This window comes from Pollachius pollachius (genome assembly GCF_949987615.1).
Source record: "Pollachius pollachius genome assembly, chromosome: 8".
NCBI classification, from domain to species: Eukaryota; Metazoa; Chordata; class Actinopteri; order Gadiformes; family Gadidae; genus Pollachius; species Pollachius pollachius.
The window spans coordinates 6,732,467-6,750,447 of record NC_136941.1 but is presented as its reverse complement, the minus strand read 5'-3'; the positions used below and the strand labels follow the sequence as shown (position 1 = coordinate 6,750,447).

Below are 17,981 nucleotides of genomic sequence, written 5' to 3'. Positions count from 1 at the left end.
CAGGAGAAGGGTCACAGACAGGCGTCTCTCTGGGGATACGGTGATGCTTCTCAGGCACACAGGAGTCAGACACATAACTTCGGACAGTACAACGACGGGGCGTTATATTCTGCGTGTGTTAGTCTCCTGGTACTTTCGCTTGGCTCTATCTATCGATGTTTTAGGTTTTCTTGTGTAAGCAGGTGACGGTGTTGAGTGTCGTTGTGTGAGTGTCGCATATGTCTGTGTTTGTGTGCACCTTTGTTGGTAAAGCCCATCACACCCCCCACGGCAGGTACGTTTACGGCTGTGGGTCTGAGTGAGCCCACAGGTGTGTGTGTGTGTGTGTGTGTGTGTGTCTGAGTGAGCCTACAGGTGTGTGTGCATGCGTGCGTGCGTACAGACCGATGGATCCTTTAGGACAGGCCACCACGGCCGGCAGGTTGAACTTGGTCCGGGGCCACCAGATGCTCAGCGTGATGATCTTGGGACAACCGTCGTAGATCACTGCAGAGAGAAAAGAGAGACTCGATATTACTCCAAAGACCAGAAAGAACTTGGATAGTCAAACACGAATTGGTGAGGGGATTCTAGGAGCGGAGGGTGGAGAGAGAGAGAGAAAAAGAGAGACAGAGAGAGGGTGGAGAGGGTCAAGAGAGAGACAGAGAGGGTGGACAGAGAGATTGAGAGAGCGAGAGAGAGTCACACACACACACACACACACACACACACACACACACACACAGAATAGACAGACAAAGTAGCGAGAGAGAGAGAGAGAGAGAGAAAACAGAGAGGGCGGACATAGAGGGTGGAAGGAGAGAGCGAGAGAGGAAGAGAGAAAGTTGACAGAGAGATCGAGAGAACGAAAGAGTGAGAAACAAATTAGAGAGAGAGAGAGAGAGAGAGAGAGAAAACAGAGAGGGTGGAAGGAGAGAGCGAGAGAGGAAGAGAGAAAGTTGACAGAGAGATCGAGAGAGAGAGAGAGAGATCGAGAGATCGAGAGAGAGAGAGAGAGAGAGAGAGAGAGAGAGAGAGAGAGAGAGAGTGGTAAGGAGGGTGATTATCGGGGGTTTGATCAGGCAGAGAGATTGCACAGTAAAGAGGAGAAGAGAAGGAGGAGGTGGATGAAGCAGGAGGGAGGGAGAGACGGTCGAGACATAGACAGATAGACAGCGAGTGACGAGGGAGCCGGGAAGTACCCTCAGTAAGACGTTAACAGCATCAATCACTCTTATCTTTCAATTCTTTCAATAAAACCTTCTGTAGATAGTCTCCACAGGGGGAGTTGTTACATTTCTTCAGCTGATTTGAAGCGAGCGGGGGAAATGGAACACGGCTGTGTGAGGAAAACAAACCACTCACAGATGACGGGAAGTGATTCTGAGGAGAAACAAGCTATCTATCTCTGACAGCAGAGCGGTGACTGTTGCTGACTTTCTTCACTCAACTTTTGAGATTGTGGAATTAAGGCGCAAACCAAGTGTTTGATTCGGACAAAGCGGGTGCCAACACACACACACACACACACACACACACACACACACACACACACACACACAGATAAGACACACCATGGAATTGCCAAGCAGAAAACGTCAGGCTTTGACATAAATAAAGTAAAGTCCAAGACACATCATAGGAATTTCCCAAAATATCGAACGAAATGCTAATCAAAAGTTTGACGCAAAACGAATCAATGCGTTCAATCAGCTAAATGCTGGAACACATCGATCCATCTTCATATCCACTTGCCTTCGCAGCCTGAATTGGTGACCTCCGCAAACGGGTTGTCGCACATGTTGCACTGTCGGCCAATCACTCCGGGCCTGCATTGGCATTGGCCCACCTCCTGGTCACATGACCTGGAGAAGGAGCCAACTGGGTAGCAGTCGCACGGCAGACAGGAGTCGCTTCCCCGGGGCCAATAGTGAAACTCCTAAGAGAGGGAGAGGAGAGACGAAGATAAATTCATAAAACATGCGCAACAATAAACCCGTTGGCAGACTTGATGGCCGTATTGGCAGAGGAGATGCTTTTCCGTGCCATATCTGAGTACACACAGGTGCCGTGCATCAGAATTAACGATGCGCCCATTCAGTCACCAGCCATGGCAGTGCACCAGTACAAACCAGTGAAGACAGAGTGCCGGCATTTAAATAGAATAGAGCACTCACACCTGCTTTTGCGCCGGTGTGAACAAGTTCTCCATGCATCCCCATCTATACTCCTAGAGGAGCGTTGATAGCAAATACATCAGACACACACACACACACACACACACACACACACACACACACACACACACACACACACGCCTCTCTGGGGGAGGGTGACATGGGAGCCCTGATTGTACGAAGGCGTGACCATAAAAGGGCAAATGGTAAACAGGGGAAACGATCAAGCCAGAGACAGCGGGGACAGCCGGTCAGGTGGCTGGTAATCCATCCGCAAAGACAGGCAGACACGTCCGTACTTCAGCTGAGTGCAAGGGGCGTCACGAGAGGCTCATTTACATCCTCAAGTGCTGATTGCTGCGTGCGAGGATGTTGTTGGACTGAAGGGGTGTTGGGATTTATTTGTGAGCCACTGGACGCGGAGATCTGTAGCTGGGCTTGTATGGTGCTTTTAGCCACCGCTTTTGGCCAACGTTTGATCGCTAAACGCACCAAAGGGCACAGTAGAACGGAGAGGACATAACAGCACTATTCATGACAGGTCTTTCATGTGGAGAAAGCAATGCCTGTGGTGGCATGTATGCAAATGGGGTTATCTTTTTTTAATTCAAATGACAGTTCTCCCAAGTCAGTGTTGTATTGATGAATATATATATTATTTTAGACAACTTTCCTAATGAAAATATTTTTGCTGCATTTGGGAGTGTCAGTCAGCCAGTCAGTCGGCCAATCAATCAATCAAATAATCTGTCAGTCAGTCAGCCAGCCAGACAGTAGTTTCAACTCTTAGAAAAAGATCTATGTGATCTTATTCCTGTTGTATGAAAGATTCCTGTAACATGACAAATATCTGTCAATTGCCCAACAATTTTCAGCAGACTTGTTTTAATAAAACCATCTGTATTCACATCTCTGTTATATCAGCAACTGATGCTGGCTTGATTTGAACTTTAATGAAACCCCTCTGCTACACAGTATAATCTATATCACTCCGTAGGAGATATGTATATATAAAATGTAGCTGTCAGGAGCGTTACATCATAATAAAATAATACTGTAGTCCTTCCCCGAGGGGAATACCACTGCATCTCAAATTAAGCGGTCCGTGAGACTTGAGCATATGAAGTAGACAAGGCGATAAAAGCAAGATGTATTTGTGTCAAAATTGACTCAGACACTTCGGTTCTTATGGATTGAATGGCGGCTGTGAGTTAGTTTTTGTTTCATAACTTCACCATGCTCGGAGTCCACTGGGACGGGAATTAAAGGTGCTAGTGTTTATCTGTTTAATGGGGGTTGGGGTGTCGGTCCTCACCCACGCATCTGCATCTGTCCCATACGGTGCCAACAGATTGGGAGAATGTTTCGCCGGCGGGGGAAATCCCAGAGGGGACGCCACAGAACGTGTTGCAATCATCAATTTGAGGCCCCCATGCATGACGCTATGTGTGTATTTTTTTCCTGTTATTTCTGAAGGTATTTTACAGTAAGCGAGAATAGGGAGTTTTTGTGTGTGTGTGTGTGTGTGTGTGTGTGTGTGTGTGTGTGTGTGTGTGTGTGTGTGTGTGTGTGTGTGTGTGTGTGTGTGTGTGTGTGTGTTTGTGTGTGTGTGTGGCATGGATCAATAACAGATTATTATTATTATTGTGATAACGGATTGGGGTCAAACGATAATCTGCAGAGTGAGGGTCTAGTCAGACATGAGTTGATTACACAAATGACTGCACAAGCACACGCACCCAGATACACACACACACACACACGCATGCACACATACGCAGGAGATTAAATAATGAACAATGAACTCACGATGAACTCATGCTCATTACATACAACATGTGTTTGTGTTTTCACTAAGAACACAAGTATGATTATTTACACTTCCGTGAGTATAATTGAAATCTCACATATTGATTTAAAGTGTAATTCCGGCGAAAATTCAACCCAGGGTCTTCGTTTTGGCATGTATACCCATCAAATAAGCCCTCCAGATACTTTTTTCATTGAAAATCGAGTATAGAGTTTGCCCAGCGCAATGTTTGGCTTCCATGTTATTGGTTAGGGGCACCGCGAACGCTTCCAAATCTGCATTTTTTAACCACTAATATTGCTCAAAACAGCACCAAACCTCTGCAGTAGCATGATTAGGGTCCCTAAACATAAAACAAAGCATCAACAACTTAGTTAGCATACCGGGAGTTTATTAAAAAAGTCTGTTTTCCAAGTCTGTGCCTTACCGGTAGGTCCATGTTTACAGTAAATAATATAATAAAGGCGCCAACAAATTTAACTTAACAATCTCCCCTCTTGATACTTGACTGTTTTATTTGTTTGCTATTATATTATTTACGGTAGAAGGTAATCGACTTGTGTGGACTTCCTGGAAACATGGACCTACTGGTAAGGCACTTGGAAAACATTTTTTTTTTAATAAACTCCTGGTATGCTCACTAAGTTGTTGATGCTTTGTTTTATGTGTAGGGAACCTAATCATGCTACTGAAAAGGTTTGGTGCAATTTTAACCAATAACATGGAAGCCAAACATTGCGCCGGGCATCTCTATACTCGATTTTCAAAGAAAAAGGAATCTGGAGGGCTTATTTGATGGGTATACATGCCGAAACAAATACCCTGGGTTCACTTTAACTCTACAAATAACTGAGTTCATATATTTGTGGGACCGTTGTGTGTCCTCGCAGCTAAAAGTCCATGATGCCACTGAAACCAAATGAGTCCCAACAGTCATAAACATTACCTCACCGTATAAAAAACGTAACCGTATAAAGCACAGATGGCCAGATGGGGAGTCATTACTTGATGAAACGTTCATTAAAATCACCTCATAATAACCCACCAGAGCCTGGTTGATACTCTTAATGGGATTAGTGTTTAGGAAACAAACATTCACTATCGGTTCACTTTTAATTTGAGTGAGGGCTATTCAATATCAGCCTCGGGTGCATTCTCAGATTTTTTTTATAAATCTCGCCGAGAGGTTTGCGGTTGTTATTTTCCCCACAAAGAGTTTGATGCAACATTTACTATGACTGACAAGAAAGTATGGACTCTGCTTCGGAAAATGGAAACACAATTAAAATCCTACGACTACTGGTGCTACTTTCGTCTGTGTTTGTGTGTGTGCAGAGGTGTTTGTCTACGGTGTGTGCGTGTGTGTTTGTTTGTGTGAATGTGTCTGTGTGCGTGTGTCTCTGTCTGAGTGTCTCTGTGTGTGACTGTGCGTGCGTTTGTGCGTCTCTGTCTGAGTGTGTGTGTGTGTGGGGGGGGGGGGGGGGGAATTACCTTGCAGTGGCAGACTCCGCTGGTTTTGTTGCAGTCCGAGTCAAAGCCTTTGGTGACGTCACAGTGACACGGTCCGCAGGTGGGAGATCCCCACCAACCTCTGGGACACTGGTGGTCAATCCTGCACACACACACACACACACACACACAAAGAAACACAAAGACATTGCAGATTGTTGAAAATGGTACACTGATCAGTTTTCACAGTGTTCATTGAATTCAATTAGGAGCAAGGGGGGTGGGTAGTGAAGAGAGAGAAGGAAGGAAGGAATAAAGAGGGACAGAAACAGGGTCACAGACAGAGTGACAGGGGGGAGGGAGAAAGTGAGAGAGGAGAGGGAGAGAGTCAGGGGGATGGACTGAGGGATAGCACAACAAGCATATAAAGAGTATGTTTGGGGGGGGGGGGTTAGAGGGGATCAGCAGGTGGTTCACAAGGATGAGGTAAGATAGAGCTAAGAGATTACACAGGATTTACAACCAGAGGACAGAGGTATGGTGAAACGAGAGAGAGAGAGACAGAGGTGAACAGAGAGAGAGAGGGAGAGAGAGAGTGATGATGAACAGATTAAGAGGGATAGAGGGTTTATATGATTGTCTCTTTTTTGTCACTCTAACATCTGAGGTTGGAGTAGAATCCCAGCAGTTACATAGATCAAAGACACAGATCTGGGACACACACACACACACACACACACACACACACACACACACACGCGCACACACAGACACACACACAGTGTAGGGGTCAGGTCTGGGTCAGGATCACATCAGACCCAGCTGTATCTGTGTGAGGATCACACGGCCTGTGTGTGTTTCTGTGGGTGTGTTTGTGTAACCCTATAGTTGATGTGGGACAAGCCTCAACCAAAAACCAAGATATGACACAAACACATATAAGCACTTGCACACACACACACACACACACACTCACAAAAACACACACACACACTCACAAAAACACACACACACACACACACACACACACACGCACAGTGTAGGGGTCAGGTCTGGGTCAGGATCACATCAGACCCAGCTGTATCTGTGTGAGGATCACACGGCCTGTGTGTGTTTCTGTGGGTGTGTTTGTGTAACCCTATAGTTGATGTGGGACAAGCCTCAACCAAAAGCCAAGATATGACACAAACACATATAAGCACTTGCACACACGCACACACACACACACACACACACACACACACACACTCACACAAACACACACACACACACACATAGAGACAAAGGCACACAGACAAACGCACACAAACAGTCCCAGCTGTACTTGACAGTGCAGAGCTAAAGGGGTTAGCCTAGCTAGACCTACTCCATTGTTACCCCATGTAATCTGCTTTGTGTATGCCCAAATCAGTCTCTCTGTGTAGGTTCATATATGTTTGTGTGTGTATATTTCTGTGCATGCGTGCGCGTGAAAGCCTTTGTGTGTGTACGTGTGTGTGTGTGTGTGTCTGTATGTCTGTTCGTGCATGCGTATGTCTGTGTGTTTGTGTATATATGTCTGTGAGTGCATGTGTGCACGTCTGTGTCCGTCTGTATGCATGTGCGTGTATGTCTGTGAATGTGTCCGGTGCGTCTGTGCGTTCGATTGTGCGTACCTGTGCTGGCAGTACTGTCCGTAGTGATTGTCCCCACAGTCGCAGCTGTAGCCGTGGGAAGAGCTGGGCTTGCGGTGACACTGGGCGGTGTTCTCACACGGGTTGAGGTGGCAGGCGTCCGTACAGCCCCTACCGTAGTAGCCTGCAAACACAGCTCAGTCAGTCCTACCGTAGGACCCCACAAACACAGCTCAGTCAGTCCTACCGTAGTAGCCTGCAAACATAGCTCAGTTAGTCCTACTGTGGGACCCTGAAAACTAAGCTCACTCAGTCCTACCGTAGGACCCTGCAAACACAGCTCAGTTAGTCCTACTGTAGGACCCTGCAAACACAGCTCAGTCAGTCCTACCAAAGGACCCCGCAAACACAGCTTAGTTAGTACTACCGTAGTAGCCTACATACACAGCTCAGTCAGTCCTACTGTAGGATCCCACAAACACAGCTCAGTCAGTCCTACTGTAGGACCCCACAAACACAGCTCAGTCCTACCATAGGACCCGGCAAACACTGCTCAGTCAGTCCTAGCTTTTAACTTTTGCATCATATTTGTTTGGACCAAACACATGTTGGAGGCGTGGTTCAGTAAGCGCAAAATTCATGAACATTGTGTAGTATAGCCACTGCAGGAATACAGGCATTCAAAATGTCCTTCTGAAAGCATCATCCAAATGAACCCCTTGCAGTTGTTGGTTTCCAGCCCAGGCTCTGTGCCGTCTCCCCCCGGAAGTTCTGCTGTAACATCGTCAGACGGCTGGGTCCCTGATTATGGGGCAGCGTTCAAACATTAGGTTAAGTGAGCTTAAAATGAGAGTAGCTCTGTGGACAGGAAACCGGGGGGCGAAGGCGGGATGAGGACTCCAAACCGTTTCCTTGGCAGATCGTCCTGAGGGTCGATCACGAACCCACCTGTTAGCCCACGCGGCTACGAGCGCTTCACACTATGTTACCACGCGTCAGAAATAATAACCTGCCAACGCTCAGACGTCAAACCCGGCTTATCACACGGCGCCGTGTGTGCCTCGCTACCGGGGTGGCGACGTGACCGATGTGTCACACAGCGGGGTGTCCGCGCGCCCGCACGCACGCAAGCAGCCACGCACGCACGCACACGCACACACGCACGCACGCACGCACGCACACACACACCTGTGGGTTCATTCAAACCCACAGCTGTCACCGTGAAAGAAATAAGCCACAAGGCTACGAGAAAAAATGTGATTTGGAAAATTGTGATTAGCCGTTACAAGCCATTTTGAAAAGCGGCCTCTTCTGATATCACAAGTGGGCGTGTCCACCTAGATGGATAGATGAGCAACGTTTGCTACATTCCACTGGGTGGGTTGTTAAGACTGATCCATGCCGCACACATCTCGGTGGACACGGCCACTTGTGACTTTTGACTTTTTCCAAAACGGCTTGTAATGGCTAATCACCCTCACACCAAAGGTACAATATGTCACCTTTAATAAGTAAATGGTTAAGGTTGCCTTAAAGCGAGTCGGACAGCAGAAATATTGTGCGATAAACATAAAAATATGAACTTTAACATTGTTGTGTAGGGGCAGGTGTAGTTATTCACCTTAAAACCAAACAGTGACAAGTGCGAGAATGCAATCTGAATACTAAATAACAATTGGATTTAATAAATATTATAAACGTTGTTGAACACAATCCCCAGACACTCCACTTAAATACTCCTGCCTCTTATATGTTAATGTAGGCCACAGCACAACACAAACACGCACAACACACAAACACTGCACGCACACGCACACACACAAACACACATAATAAATAGGCTCATGTTTTGTTGGATTTCTTTTGAGCACAAAGAACCAAACCGGCTTCACAGAAAGACATAATTGCTACACTTAGCCTTATTTCCGTACAGACACCCAGAGGAATTGCCTCCCACATGAAAGAAGAGGGTTTGTCGGGGTCTCTCCACGCAATATCTCCGCTTGTAAACCAATAGAATTTAATCCAGAACATCCAGAGCAATAAAACGACAAAACAGAACGATAAACAATCATGTTCACGACTGCTAAATGGTCATTTAGCATTTGTGTGTATCCGAAGAAATGTACAGTGTGGGTTGTGGATCCAGGTCATTAAGGGGCAGCGTTAAGGGCCAGGCATCTCGTTAAAGAATGAGACATCGTGATTTCAACCCACAACCTTTTTTTCGCTGGGATTCAGACGAACCACTCCACTATCTACTCCTTCAGCCATGCTGATTTTCTGAATACGTCTCAGACTCTCCTGTGGGCCCAGCCACGGCCCCAGAGAGTTTTGAACTGTCAAACATTAAGCGACGCTTAATGAACCCCAGGCTGGCAGAAGAGAAGAGAAGAGAAGAAAGGAGAAGAGAAGAGAAGAGAAGAGAAGAGAAGAGAGCAATACTTAAGAAGAAGGAGTTCTTCTTCTTGAGCAGTGAACTCTGGGTGGACTTGGTGAGGCGAGGTCTCCCAGTCTGGAGGGGGCCGAGCCGGGCTCTGAACATGTGGTCTGAGAGTGTTAGGGCTGATCTGAACCGGCTGTACCGAAGCACTTTGGAGAAATTCTACATCGAATATCTTAGCGGTTAAGCGGTTTAAAATGAGAAATCTGTGCTCTTGCACACAAAGACACACAGAAACAATCAGGAATGCACACACACTCACATACTCACAAAAGCACACACGCACCAACACAGACACACATCCTGAATAACCCCCTAGTATTAGAGCACGGGGCTATCCTTGAATGCTTTTGTTACATTTTCGCTCCTTGCAAGAATGATGTTTTTCTGATAATTCTGATAATGAAGAATGTTTTTCTATAGTATGTTGTGAATAGATGGCAATGAGTCAATACCGTGTGCGTGTGTGTGTGCATATATGTGTATATTGAAAGTGGCGGCTTTCAGCCAAAAACACTCTTTTTGTTTTGAAACTTCCAGAAGTGAAGTGCCCCTGTCGCACATGCTCTCCTTCCAACACATCTCCATCTGTCTCTCTATTCTCCATCTCCCCCCTCCCCCATCTCCTCCTTAACCAAAATCATTGCTGTTTAACGTTTTCTCTCTCCATCTCTCTCTGTCTTTAACACAAATAAAGCGACATAAACCAAAAAAATGCACATTGACACGCACACACACACACACAGAAAACTCTCACACACCAACAGCAACAGAAACAGACACAAACTGGTGCACACACACAATTTCAAACACACTAAGAAAAATCACACACAAAACACACAAAAACGTACAGCGGCATAATCCAATAAACACACATATTTGCGCACACACACACACACACACACACACACACACACACACACACACACACTCGAACCCACCCTGGCACTCTCTCTCTCTCTTTGTTTGAGCCGTGCACGCCCACCAGCGTGCAGCAGGCTTCCATCTGCCTATACATCCTTACGCGCTCGCCATGGCAACGGAATGGGAGACTGGGGGAAAGAGGACGGCCTTGACTGCATTCAGATGCTTTGAATGATGCAGAGAGAGAGAGAGATACAGAGACAGAGAGAAAGAGCAGGAGAAGAGAGAGAGAGAGAGAGAGAGAGAGAGAGATAGATACAGAGACAGAGAGAAAGAGCAGGAGAGAGAGAGAGAGAGAGAGAGAGAGAGAGAGACCACTGCCTTGTGACAGAGAAGAACAAAGCTTGTGTAATCAGTTCCACATCAACATCAGTGGTCGCGTCGAAGGTTAAAAAACACCAACGTTTTGTTCTATGCCACATTGTAAACCTACTGCAACTGAGTCAGAGTTTGTTTTACCCTATCTGACGAAGCCCCAGTTGCCTCTGTTCATATGAGAGAAGAGAAGTCGATTCACCGAACACACACTGCTTCACCGACATGTAACTTCTAAACACAACATTCAGGGTGAACCCTCAGAGGCGCGTCTTTCTCCTCTAGTGCAAGGCGCATTGATTCATCCAAAACTTTGAATGAATGATGCCTGTACCTGCTTTTGAAAACGCAAAGAAGAATACTCCTGCTTGTGAGATCGAGAGAGCGGTAGGGACAGGAGACAGGGAGGGAGATGACACAAGAGATTAAACAAGAGACGGGCCTTTTAAAGATGAAGCAGCCACCAACCCTGTTCAATTTGTAAGGCATCACAACAACACACACCTGCCTGTCCCATGCGGGCAGTGCTGTCTACACAAACAGCCCCCCCCCCCCCCCTAAACGAGAGCGACAACCTCATCACTCCTGTCCCTGATAATAAAGTCATCACCACAAAATGCAACATCTTCTATCCCTTTGAGGAGGGTTGAAGAGCCTTCTGAAGCGAGGCTGATAAATGATGATGCGACGCAACCCTGGGCTCTACAGGAAGTCCCCGTCCTCAGCCCACCAGCCTGTGGGAGTGTGTGTTACGTGTAGGGAGCAGCGTAGGGTTTAGACCACCGCTCCCCGGTAACTCCTGACAGACAGGGGTCCTCCTCACACAGCTGTGCCTCGTCTTCCTCCACTAAGGGCTTCACTCCTGTCAATTATCCTCCGGGAACCGGCAATATGGTCACCCACGCACGCGCTCAGGCATGCGCGCACACACACCAAGACACGTATCTGCACATGGACACACACACACACACACACACACACGTATCTGCACATGAACACACACACAAAAACAAACACGCAGTCACATACACACACACACACACACGCTTACTGACACCACAGGCCTACCGAGACATGAAAGAGATGAAAGGGAATTATTCAGTGGATCTCTCTCTTTCTCTCCCCCTCTCCCTCTCTCCCTCTCTCCCCCTCTCCCTCTCTCTCTCTCTCCCTCTCTCTCTCTCCCTCTCTCACTTTGCATATCTTTCCCTTTTGTTTTGAAACTTTGATTGTTTTTTTAAAGCGTCATGCATTTTCCAACAGTATAATTTACTGTTCATTGTGCTGATGCAAGCTAGTGATCATATAAATGTGTGTATGTGTGTGTGTGTGCTAAAGGCCTAGCAGTGTGTTGCCGCTCCCTATGCGGTCAGGCCGCGGGCTCTCAAACTATCTCCCACCACATCTTCTCCTCGACTCTCTCCCTCTCCTTTGCTCTGCCTCACTCCTACTCTCTTTCTCTCAGGTCTCTCTTCCTCCACATTACTCCTCTCTCTACTTCCTTTCACACTCCCCCTCTCCCCTCCTCTTGTCTTATTACCATTGTTCCAATTTAAAACTTTCTTTAACTCTCTAAACTAGGACAGTAGCAGTAGCTCTCTCTCTCTCTCTCTCTCTCTCTCTCTCTCTCTCTCTCTCTCTCTCTCTCTCTCTCTCTCTCTCTCTCTCTCTCTCTCTCTCTCTCTCTCTCTCTCTCTCTCTCTCTCTCTCGGTTTTTTGAACCAACTGACCCCCAGAGAACCACAACCAAACCCTCACCTTACTTCACACCAACTGCTTGGTCATTTGATCTCATTTGGGCAGAAAAAGCTTCCAATACATCGTCTGCTTAACCCAATGACATCGCTCTGACACGCCCATACAGACACAGACACAATCTGCCTTCTCTTTGCAGCTCCTCTTGTGCGGGCCTCTATGCGTCATCTGCTTCATGACTCATCCCCAATTTAATTCTGCTGCGGTCAATCTGTCCCTCATTGTGAGGTGTGAGGTGAAGAGGTTCCCCTCGCGTAATCAGCTTAGCTCGCCGGGCTGATTATTATTATTGACAGGGAAGAAAATAATATGGTGCAGTCTAATACGTTTAGCCAAAGAACATCTTGCATGATTGATGTCTGATGAGGATTATATTTTATCAGGGTGCCTCATTTTCAACCACCTGGATCACAGATGCAGGTGTGGAGACACAAATGCACACACACACACTGCCATCATGAAATCAGTGTGGATGGATATCTCTCTCTCTCTCTCTCTCTCTCTCTCTCTCTCTCTCTCTCTCTCTCTCTCTCTCTCTCTCTCTCTCTCTCTCTCTCTCTCTCTCTCTCTCTCTCTCTCTCTCTCTCTCTCTCTCTCTCTCTCTCTCTCTCCTCACCAGGGTCGCAAATGCAGGCATGTCGCTCCCATTGGTCAGAGCAGAGGCTGTGGGCGGGGCAAGGGGAGGAGCTGCAGGGAGTTCCTGCATTACAGCCAATCTCCACCTTGACAGACCTTGATGGACGGGGAAGGGGAGGAGCATCCGGCCTCACCCCCAGACGAACGCCCTGTAGAGAAAGAGAGACAGAGCGGGAGGGAGAGAGAAAGAGAGAGACAGAGAGAGTGAGAAAGAGAGAGACAGAGAGAGAGAGATTAAATCCTCATGCATGGATATACATTTATCCACCAAATTACATTTTATCCATCTACAATTGCATTATCTGAACTTTTCTAAATCCCTCCCATCTTCATATCATCCATCTTTATAAACATCCATACTATCATCCCTCTACCCAATAACCCATCCATCTCCCATCCATCCAACCTAGCCTCCATCGATCCGTAGGTCCACCCCTCCCCCCCTCTCAATTCCTCCATAGCTCCTCCTTCCCTCCATCAGCCCTCCATCCAACCTTCATTGATCCATACATCCCCCCTCCCCCTCCCATCCCTCCATAACTCCTCCCTCCCTTCTTCCATCAACCCTCCATCCAACCTCGCCTTCATCGATCCCTTGATTCACCCATCGCCCTCCATTTCTCCTCCCTCCCTCCATCATCCTCCCACCCACCCTTCTGTCCCCCTCCCTCCCTCCCTCCCTCCCTCCCTCCTCACCTGGATGCATCCCTTGATGCCGTTCTGCACCTCCCCTGAGCCCAGGACTCCGCCCACATGCAGGTGTTTCACCTTCAGCCCGTGGATCTCATTCCCCACGATCACCGTTCCCTGAGAGAGAGAGAGCGAGAGAAAGAGAGAGCGAGCAAGAGAGACAGAGAGAGAGAGAGAGAAAGAAAGAAAGAAAGAAAGAAAGAAAGAAAGAGAGAGAGAGAGAGAGAGAGAGAGAGAAAGAGAGAGCGAGCAAGAGAGAGAGAGAGAGAGAGAGAGAGAGAGCAAGAGAGATAGAGCAAGAGAGAGAGAGAGAGAAAGAGTAAGTAAACAGAGTGACAGATGGTGGGAGAACGGATCAAAAAACTGGGAACAGAATTATCTCCTAAAACAGACATTTTGTCCAAAACACACAAAACAAGCAATTTACACCTTCTACAAAACAAATATATCAGGCAAACACACCTAAATGTTTGATTTAAGTGTTAAGTGTAAATGAGTCATACGTCTATATAATCAGAGGTATGCAGTAGCTCAATGCTAGCATTTAAACCCACAGAGTTGATAGATTATTATTTCTGGACATGGCAAACGTGTGAAATCACTGTGTTGTGCAATCTTACACAGGCACTGAAAAGTATAACACATTTTGTGTTACACAAGATTTGGCTACCGAAAGAGATTATACTTTCATCAAAATAATGCTGACTTGGCGGCTGAAGTACGCATGATCACATGAGTTGTGATCAGAGGAATTCTAAAAATAATATATTTTCAACGGCATCACTATTCGTGGCCATGGGAGCCTCAAACCAACCCACCCTCTACATAGGTTGTGTTGTGGCCGTGAAGCCCTTTTTATAAAATGACAAATAATACATTTTAGCACTTTTCACTTAGTATATATAATATACATACTGTACGTACATACACACATCATAAATAAGTAAATTAAGAATAAAAACAACTTTTGAATCAGTCGTATTTACATTTACATTGAGGGCATTTAGCAGACGCTTTTATCTAAAGACTTCCAATAAGTAAATTTGTCAGAAGAAACAATATATCGCTGTCGGTACAGTAAGGATGTTCATAGAACCAAGTGGTATGTATGGGTCGCATGGTGGGTACTGATGGAAGGAGGCTCTGCGTTTGTATTGGTGTCTCAGGTCTCTACCTGTCAGACGGGCTTGACCTGACCTACATATGAATACATCTGCACACCCACACGTCTCCCCGGTCCCCTTGTCCCTGGGCCTACCTGGAAGAGGCCGAAGTCCAGGCGTAGCGTGGCGACGTAGCGCATCTCGTGGCCGCTGCGCACGTCCCTGATCTCAAGCTGCAGGTCGTGCCAGCGGCCGTCCGCCACCAGGACCTGGTCCAGCTTCAGCCGCACGGGCCGGGTGGAGCCGCGGGTCACCGAGAACACCAGCTGACCGTTCAACACCTGGGGGAGGGGAGGAGGGAGGGAGGGGAGGAGGGAGGGAGGGAGGGGAGGGGGGAGGCAGGGAATGAGAGAGTGGTTGGATGTGCCTCAGTGGAGTTTGAATGTGGCGGTGCTTGTGGGAGTGTGTGTGTGTGTGTGTGTGTGTGTGTGTGTGTGTGTGTGTGTGTGTGTGTGTGTGTGTGTTTGTGCTCCTGCGTGTGTGTGTGTGTGTGTGTGTGTGCATGTGTGTGTTGAGAGAAACTAAAAGCTGTTTGGAGGAGTGTTGTTAATTGAATCCTCCATAACTAAATGCGTTGCTAGGTCGTTACTCAGTCTCTGCTTTGAGACTGAATGCACCGTACGGACTCGGCAGCTAATGAGCAGAAAACAAAGACTGGCTTTCTGAGATGCAAGGAATCCTGACTGAAGTACAGACAGAGAACTGCAGTGTCTCACTGGGACGCGGGATCAGAAGGCATTCCTGATCTTCTCAAGGTCGGGATGATATTGTAAGGTGAGTCTTCGTGAGTTTTCGAGAAATATTTTATTCGAGAATAAAATATCATAACATAATGGTCCTCAAATCAAGGACATGCACCCAAGTGTGTGTGTGTGTGTGTTTGTGTGTGTGTGTGCATATGTGCATGTGTGAGTGTGTGTGTGCGCTTGTGCATGTGCATGTGTGTGTGCATATGTGCTTGTGTGTGTGTGTGTGTGTGTTTGTGTATGTATGTGCGCGTGTGTGCGCTTGTGCATTTGTGTGTGCATATGTGTGTGTATGTGCATGCGTGCGTGCGTGCGTGCGTGCGTGCGTCCGGCGTGCGTGCGTGCGTGCGTGCGTGTGCATGCGTGCGTGTGTGCGTGTGTGTGTTTTCATCTTTATTCACCTGGAACAGCAGACTGGTATACTGGCCCGCCTGGGCCTGTAGCAGGGTCCCGTCACGGGCCCTGGTCCGGAACACCATGCCCAGGTACCAGGGGGTGGAGATGGTCACGTCGTTCTTCAGGTCCCACCAGAGGGCGCTGTTTCCAAGGAACCGGTGGGCATGGCTCATGGCTGCAAGGAGAACGAAAAACGTACAAATTAGACAGATTAGTGATACGAATATAGCAAGACTGAATGCAATCGCTTGTTCCGATTGGCTCAAATAATTGCAAGAAGATTCTGCAACTGGGATGACGGGCGTGGTCATTTCAGAATTATAATCTTGCTAATGCTAACTCTTTAAATTTTGTCACTCTTTAGGCAGGTGAACCATTCATGTTAGATGCTATAGATTATGTTCACTCATAACAACGCTTTTTGACTTGTGTACCGACCTGCATGACCAGAGAGTACATGCGGGTTTTAGCTAGCACTTTGGAGCTTGTCAATAATTCATCGTTTGACCCTGCCCTCGCTACTCTCTGTCGACGGTGGTAACCCAAATGAATATTTACGAGGTTCGCTTTTATCTTTATCGGACCTGTATAAAGCGAACAGCGACGTTAGGGGGGGCCTTTCAATCCCGACTGAAGCCCTTGTAGGATTGACTCACCATGGCTGCAGTCCTTCCCTCCGAACCCCAGGGGGCACTCACAGGAGAAGGTCTCCCAGCTGTCGCTGCAAGTTCCTCCGTTCTGGCAGGGGTTGGACTTACAGAAAGGCAGCTTCGCGCTGCAGCCTATCAGACAGAAGAAGAAGAAGGGCGATGAGCACACCAATGAGTCACAGGGAGAGACAGGGAGAAAGAACGAAAGAGAGAGAGCGAGAGAGAGAGAGTGAACGAGAGAGAGACAGACAGACAGACAGACAGACAGACAGACAGACAGACAGACAGACAGACAGACAGACAGACAGACAGACAGACAGACAGACAGACAGACAGACAGACAGACAGACAGACAGACAGACAGAGAGATGGAGAGTGATAGCGAAGCGAGAGTGCGAGAGAGAACAAGTGAGAGTCAGACAGAGTGAAAGGGAGAGAGCGAAAGAGCGAGAGAGCGAAAGTGAGAGAGCGAAAGAGCGAGAACACAGAGATTGAGAGCGAGAAAGAGCAAAAGCGAGAGATCGAGTGAGAAAGAGAGAGAGGGAGGTCTGATCATGTAAAGCCCTGACCAGGGACAGTGCCATTGTTGGCGATGAAGGCCGCCAGGTCCAGAGGCTTGCTGTCCACGTGGAGGTCCTTCATGCAGCCAATGAACTCCCTCGCCCCGAACGGGAAGTTGTCCGGCACGTTGGGGACCCCACCCAGGAACAAGGGGCCCGTCAGATCCAGGGACCTGTGCGCGCGAACGGGGGACGGAGGGAGAGAGCGAGACTGAGAACGGGTCGGAATGAGACGGAGTCAGCAAGTTACTGACCTCAAGCTCTTCAAATGACAGAGGAGTAGGTTAGTTAAGCTCAAGCTGTAGGGCTGTGTATGAATATGTTGCTTACTAGAAAACCCCATATAGACACTTCAACATTAATGAATGATGATTTATACTATAAATAGTATGATGAATATGGAAAAGAGAAAGAAATGGAAGAAATGGGAGGGGGAGCTTTATGGAGATTAGGTTTTTGGATGAGGAGCCAGAAACATGTGACTCAAGATGAATTACCATAAAGGAGAATAAATAAATACACAAATTAATGAATTCATTAAATGAAGTAATTAATTGATGCCAACAAGTGGTGGCATTTTCACCTCCCAAGCCCTTCACTTAAAACTATTATTGCAATGAGGAGTTTTAGCAGGAGATGAAAGCCCTTGCTAATATTTAATCTGCTAAACTGACG

At 47.3% G+C, this 17,981-nt stretch overlaps 1 protein-coding gene across 1 annotated transcript in view; it reads right to left on the bottom strand.

The window, feature by feature from the left end:
* The window catches only part of celsr3 (cadherin, EGF LAG seven-pass G-type receptor 3), a gene marked incomplete at both ends in the record, with an annotated part of 89,076 nt that overhangs the window by 27,430 nt on the left and 43,665 nt on the right, over positions 1 to 17,981 (bottom strand). The window contains 10 exons of the mRNA XM_079742386.1: positions 385 to 486; positions 1,735 to 1,918; positions 5,458 to 5,578; positions 7,071 to 7,212; positions 13,082 to 13,250; positions 13,798 to 13,908; positions 15,050 to 15,235; positions 16,102 to 16,271; positions 16,753 to 16,878; positions 17,316 to 17,479. Coding sequence (XP_079598512.1) covers positions 385 to 486; positions 1,735 to 1,918; positions 5,458 to 5,578; positions 7,071 to 7,212; positions 13,082 to 13,250; positions 13,798 to 13,908; positions 15,050 to 15,235; positions 16,102 to 16,271; positions 16,753 to 16,878; positions 17,316 to 17,479 — 1,475 coding nt within the window. The remainder of the gene's footprint in view (positions 1 to 384; positions 487 to 1,734; positions 1,919 to 5,457; positions 5,579 to 7,070; positions 7,213 to 13,081; positions 13,251 to 13,797; positions 13,909 to 15,049; positions 15,236 to 16,101; positions 16,272 to 16,752; positions 16,879 to 17,315; positions 17,480 to 17,981) is intronic.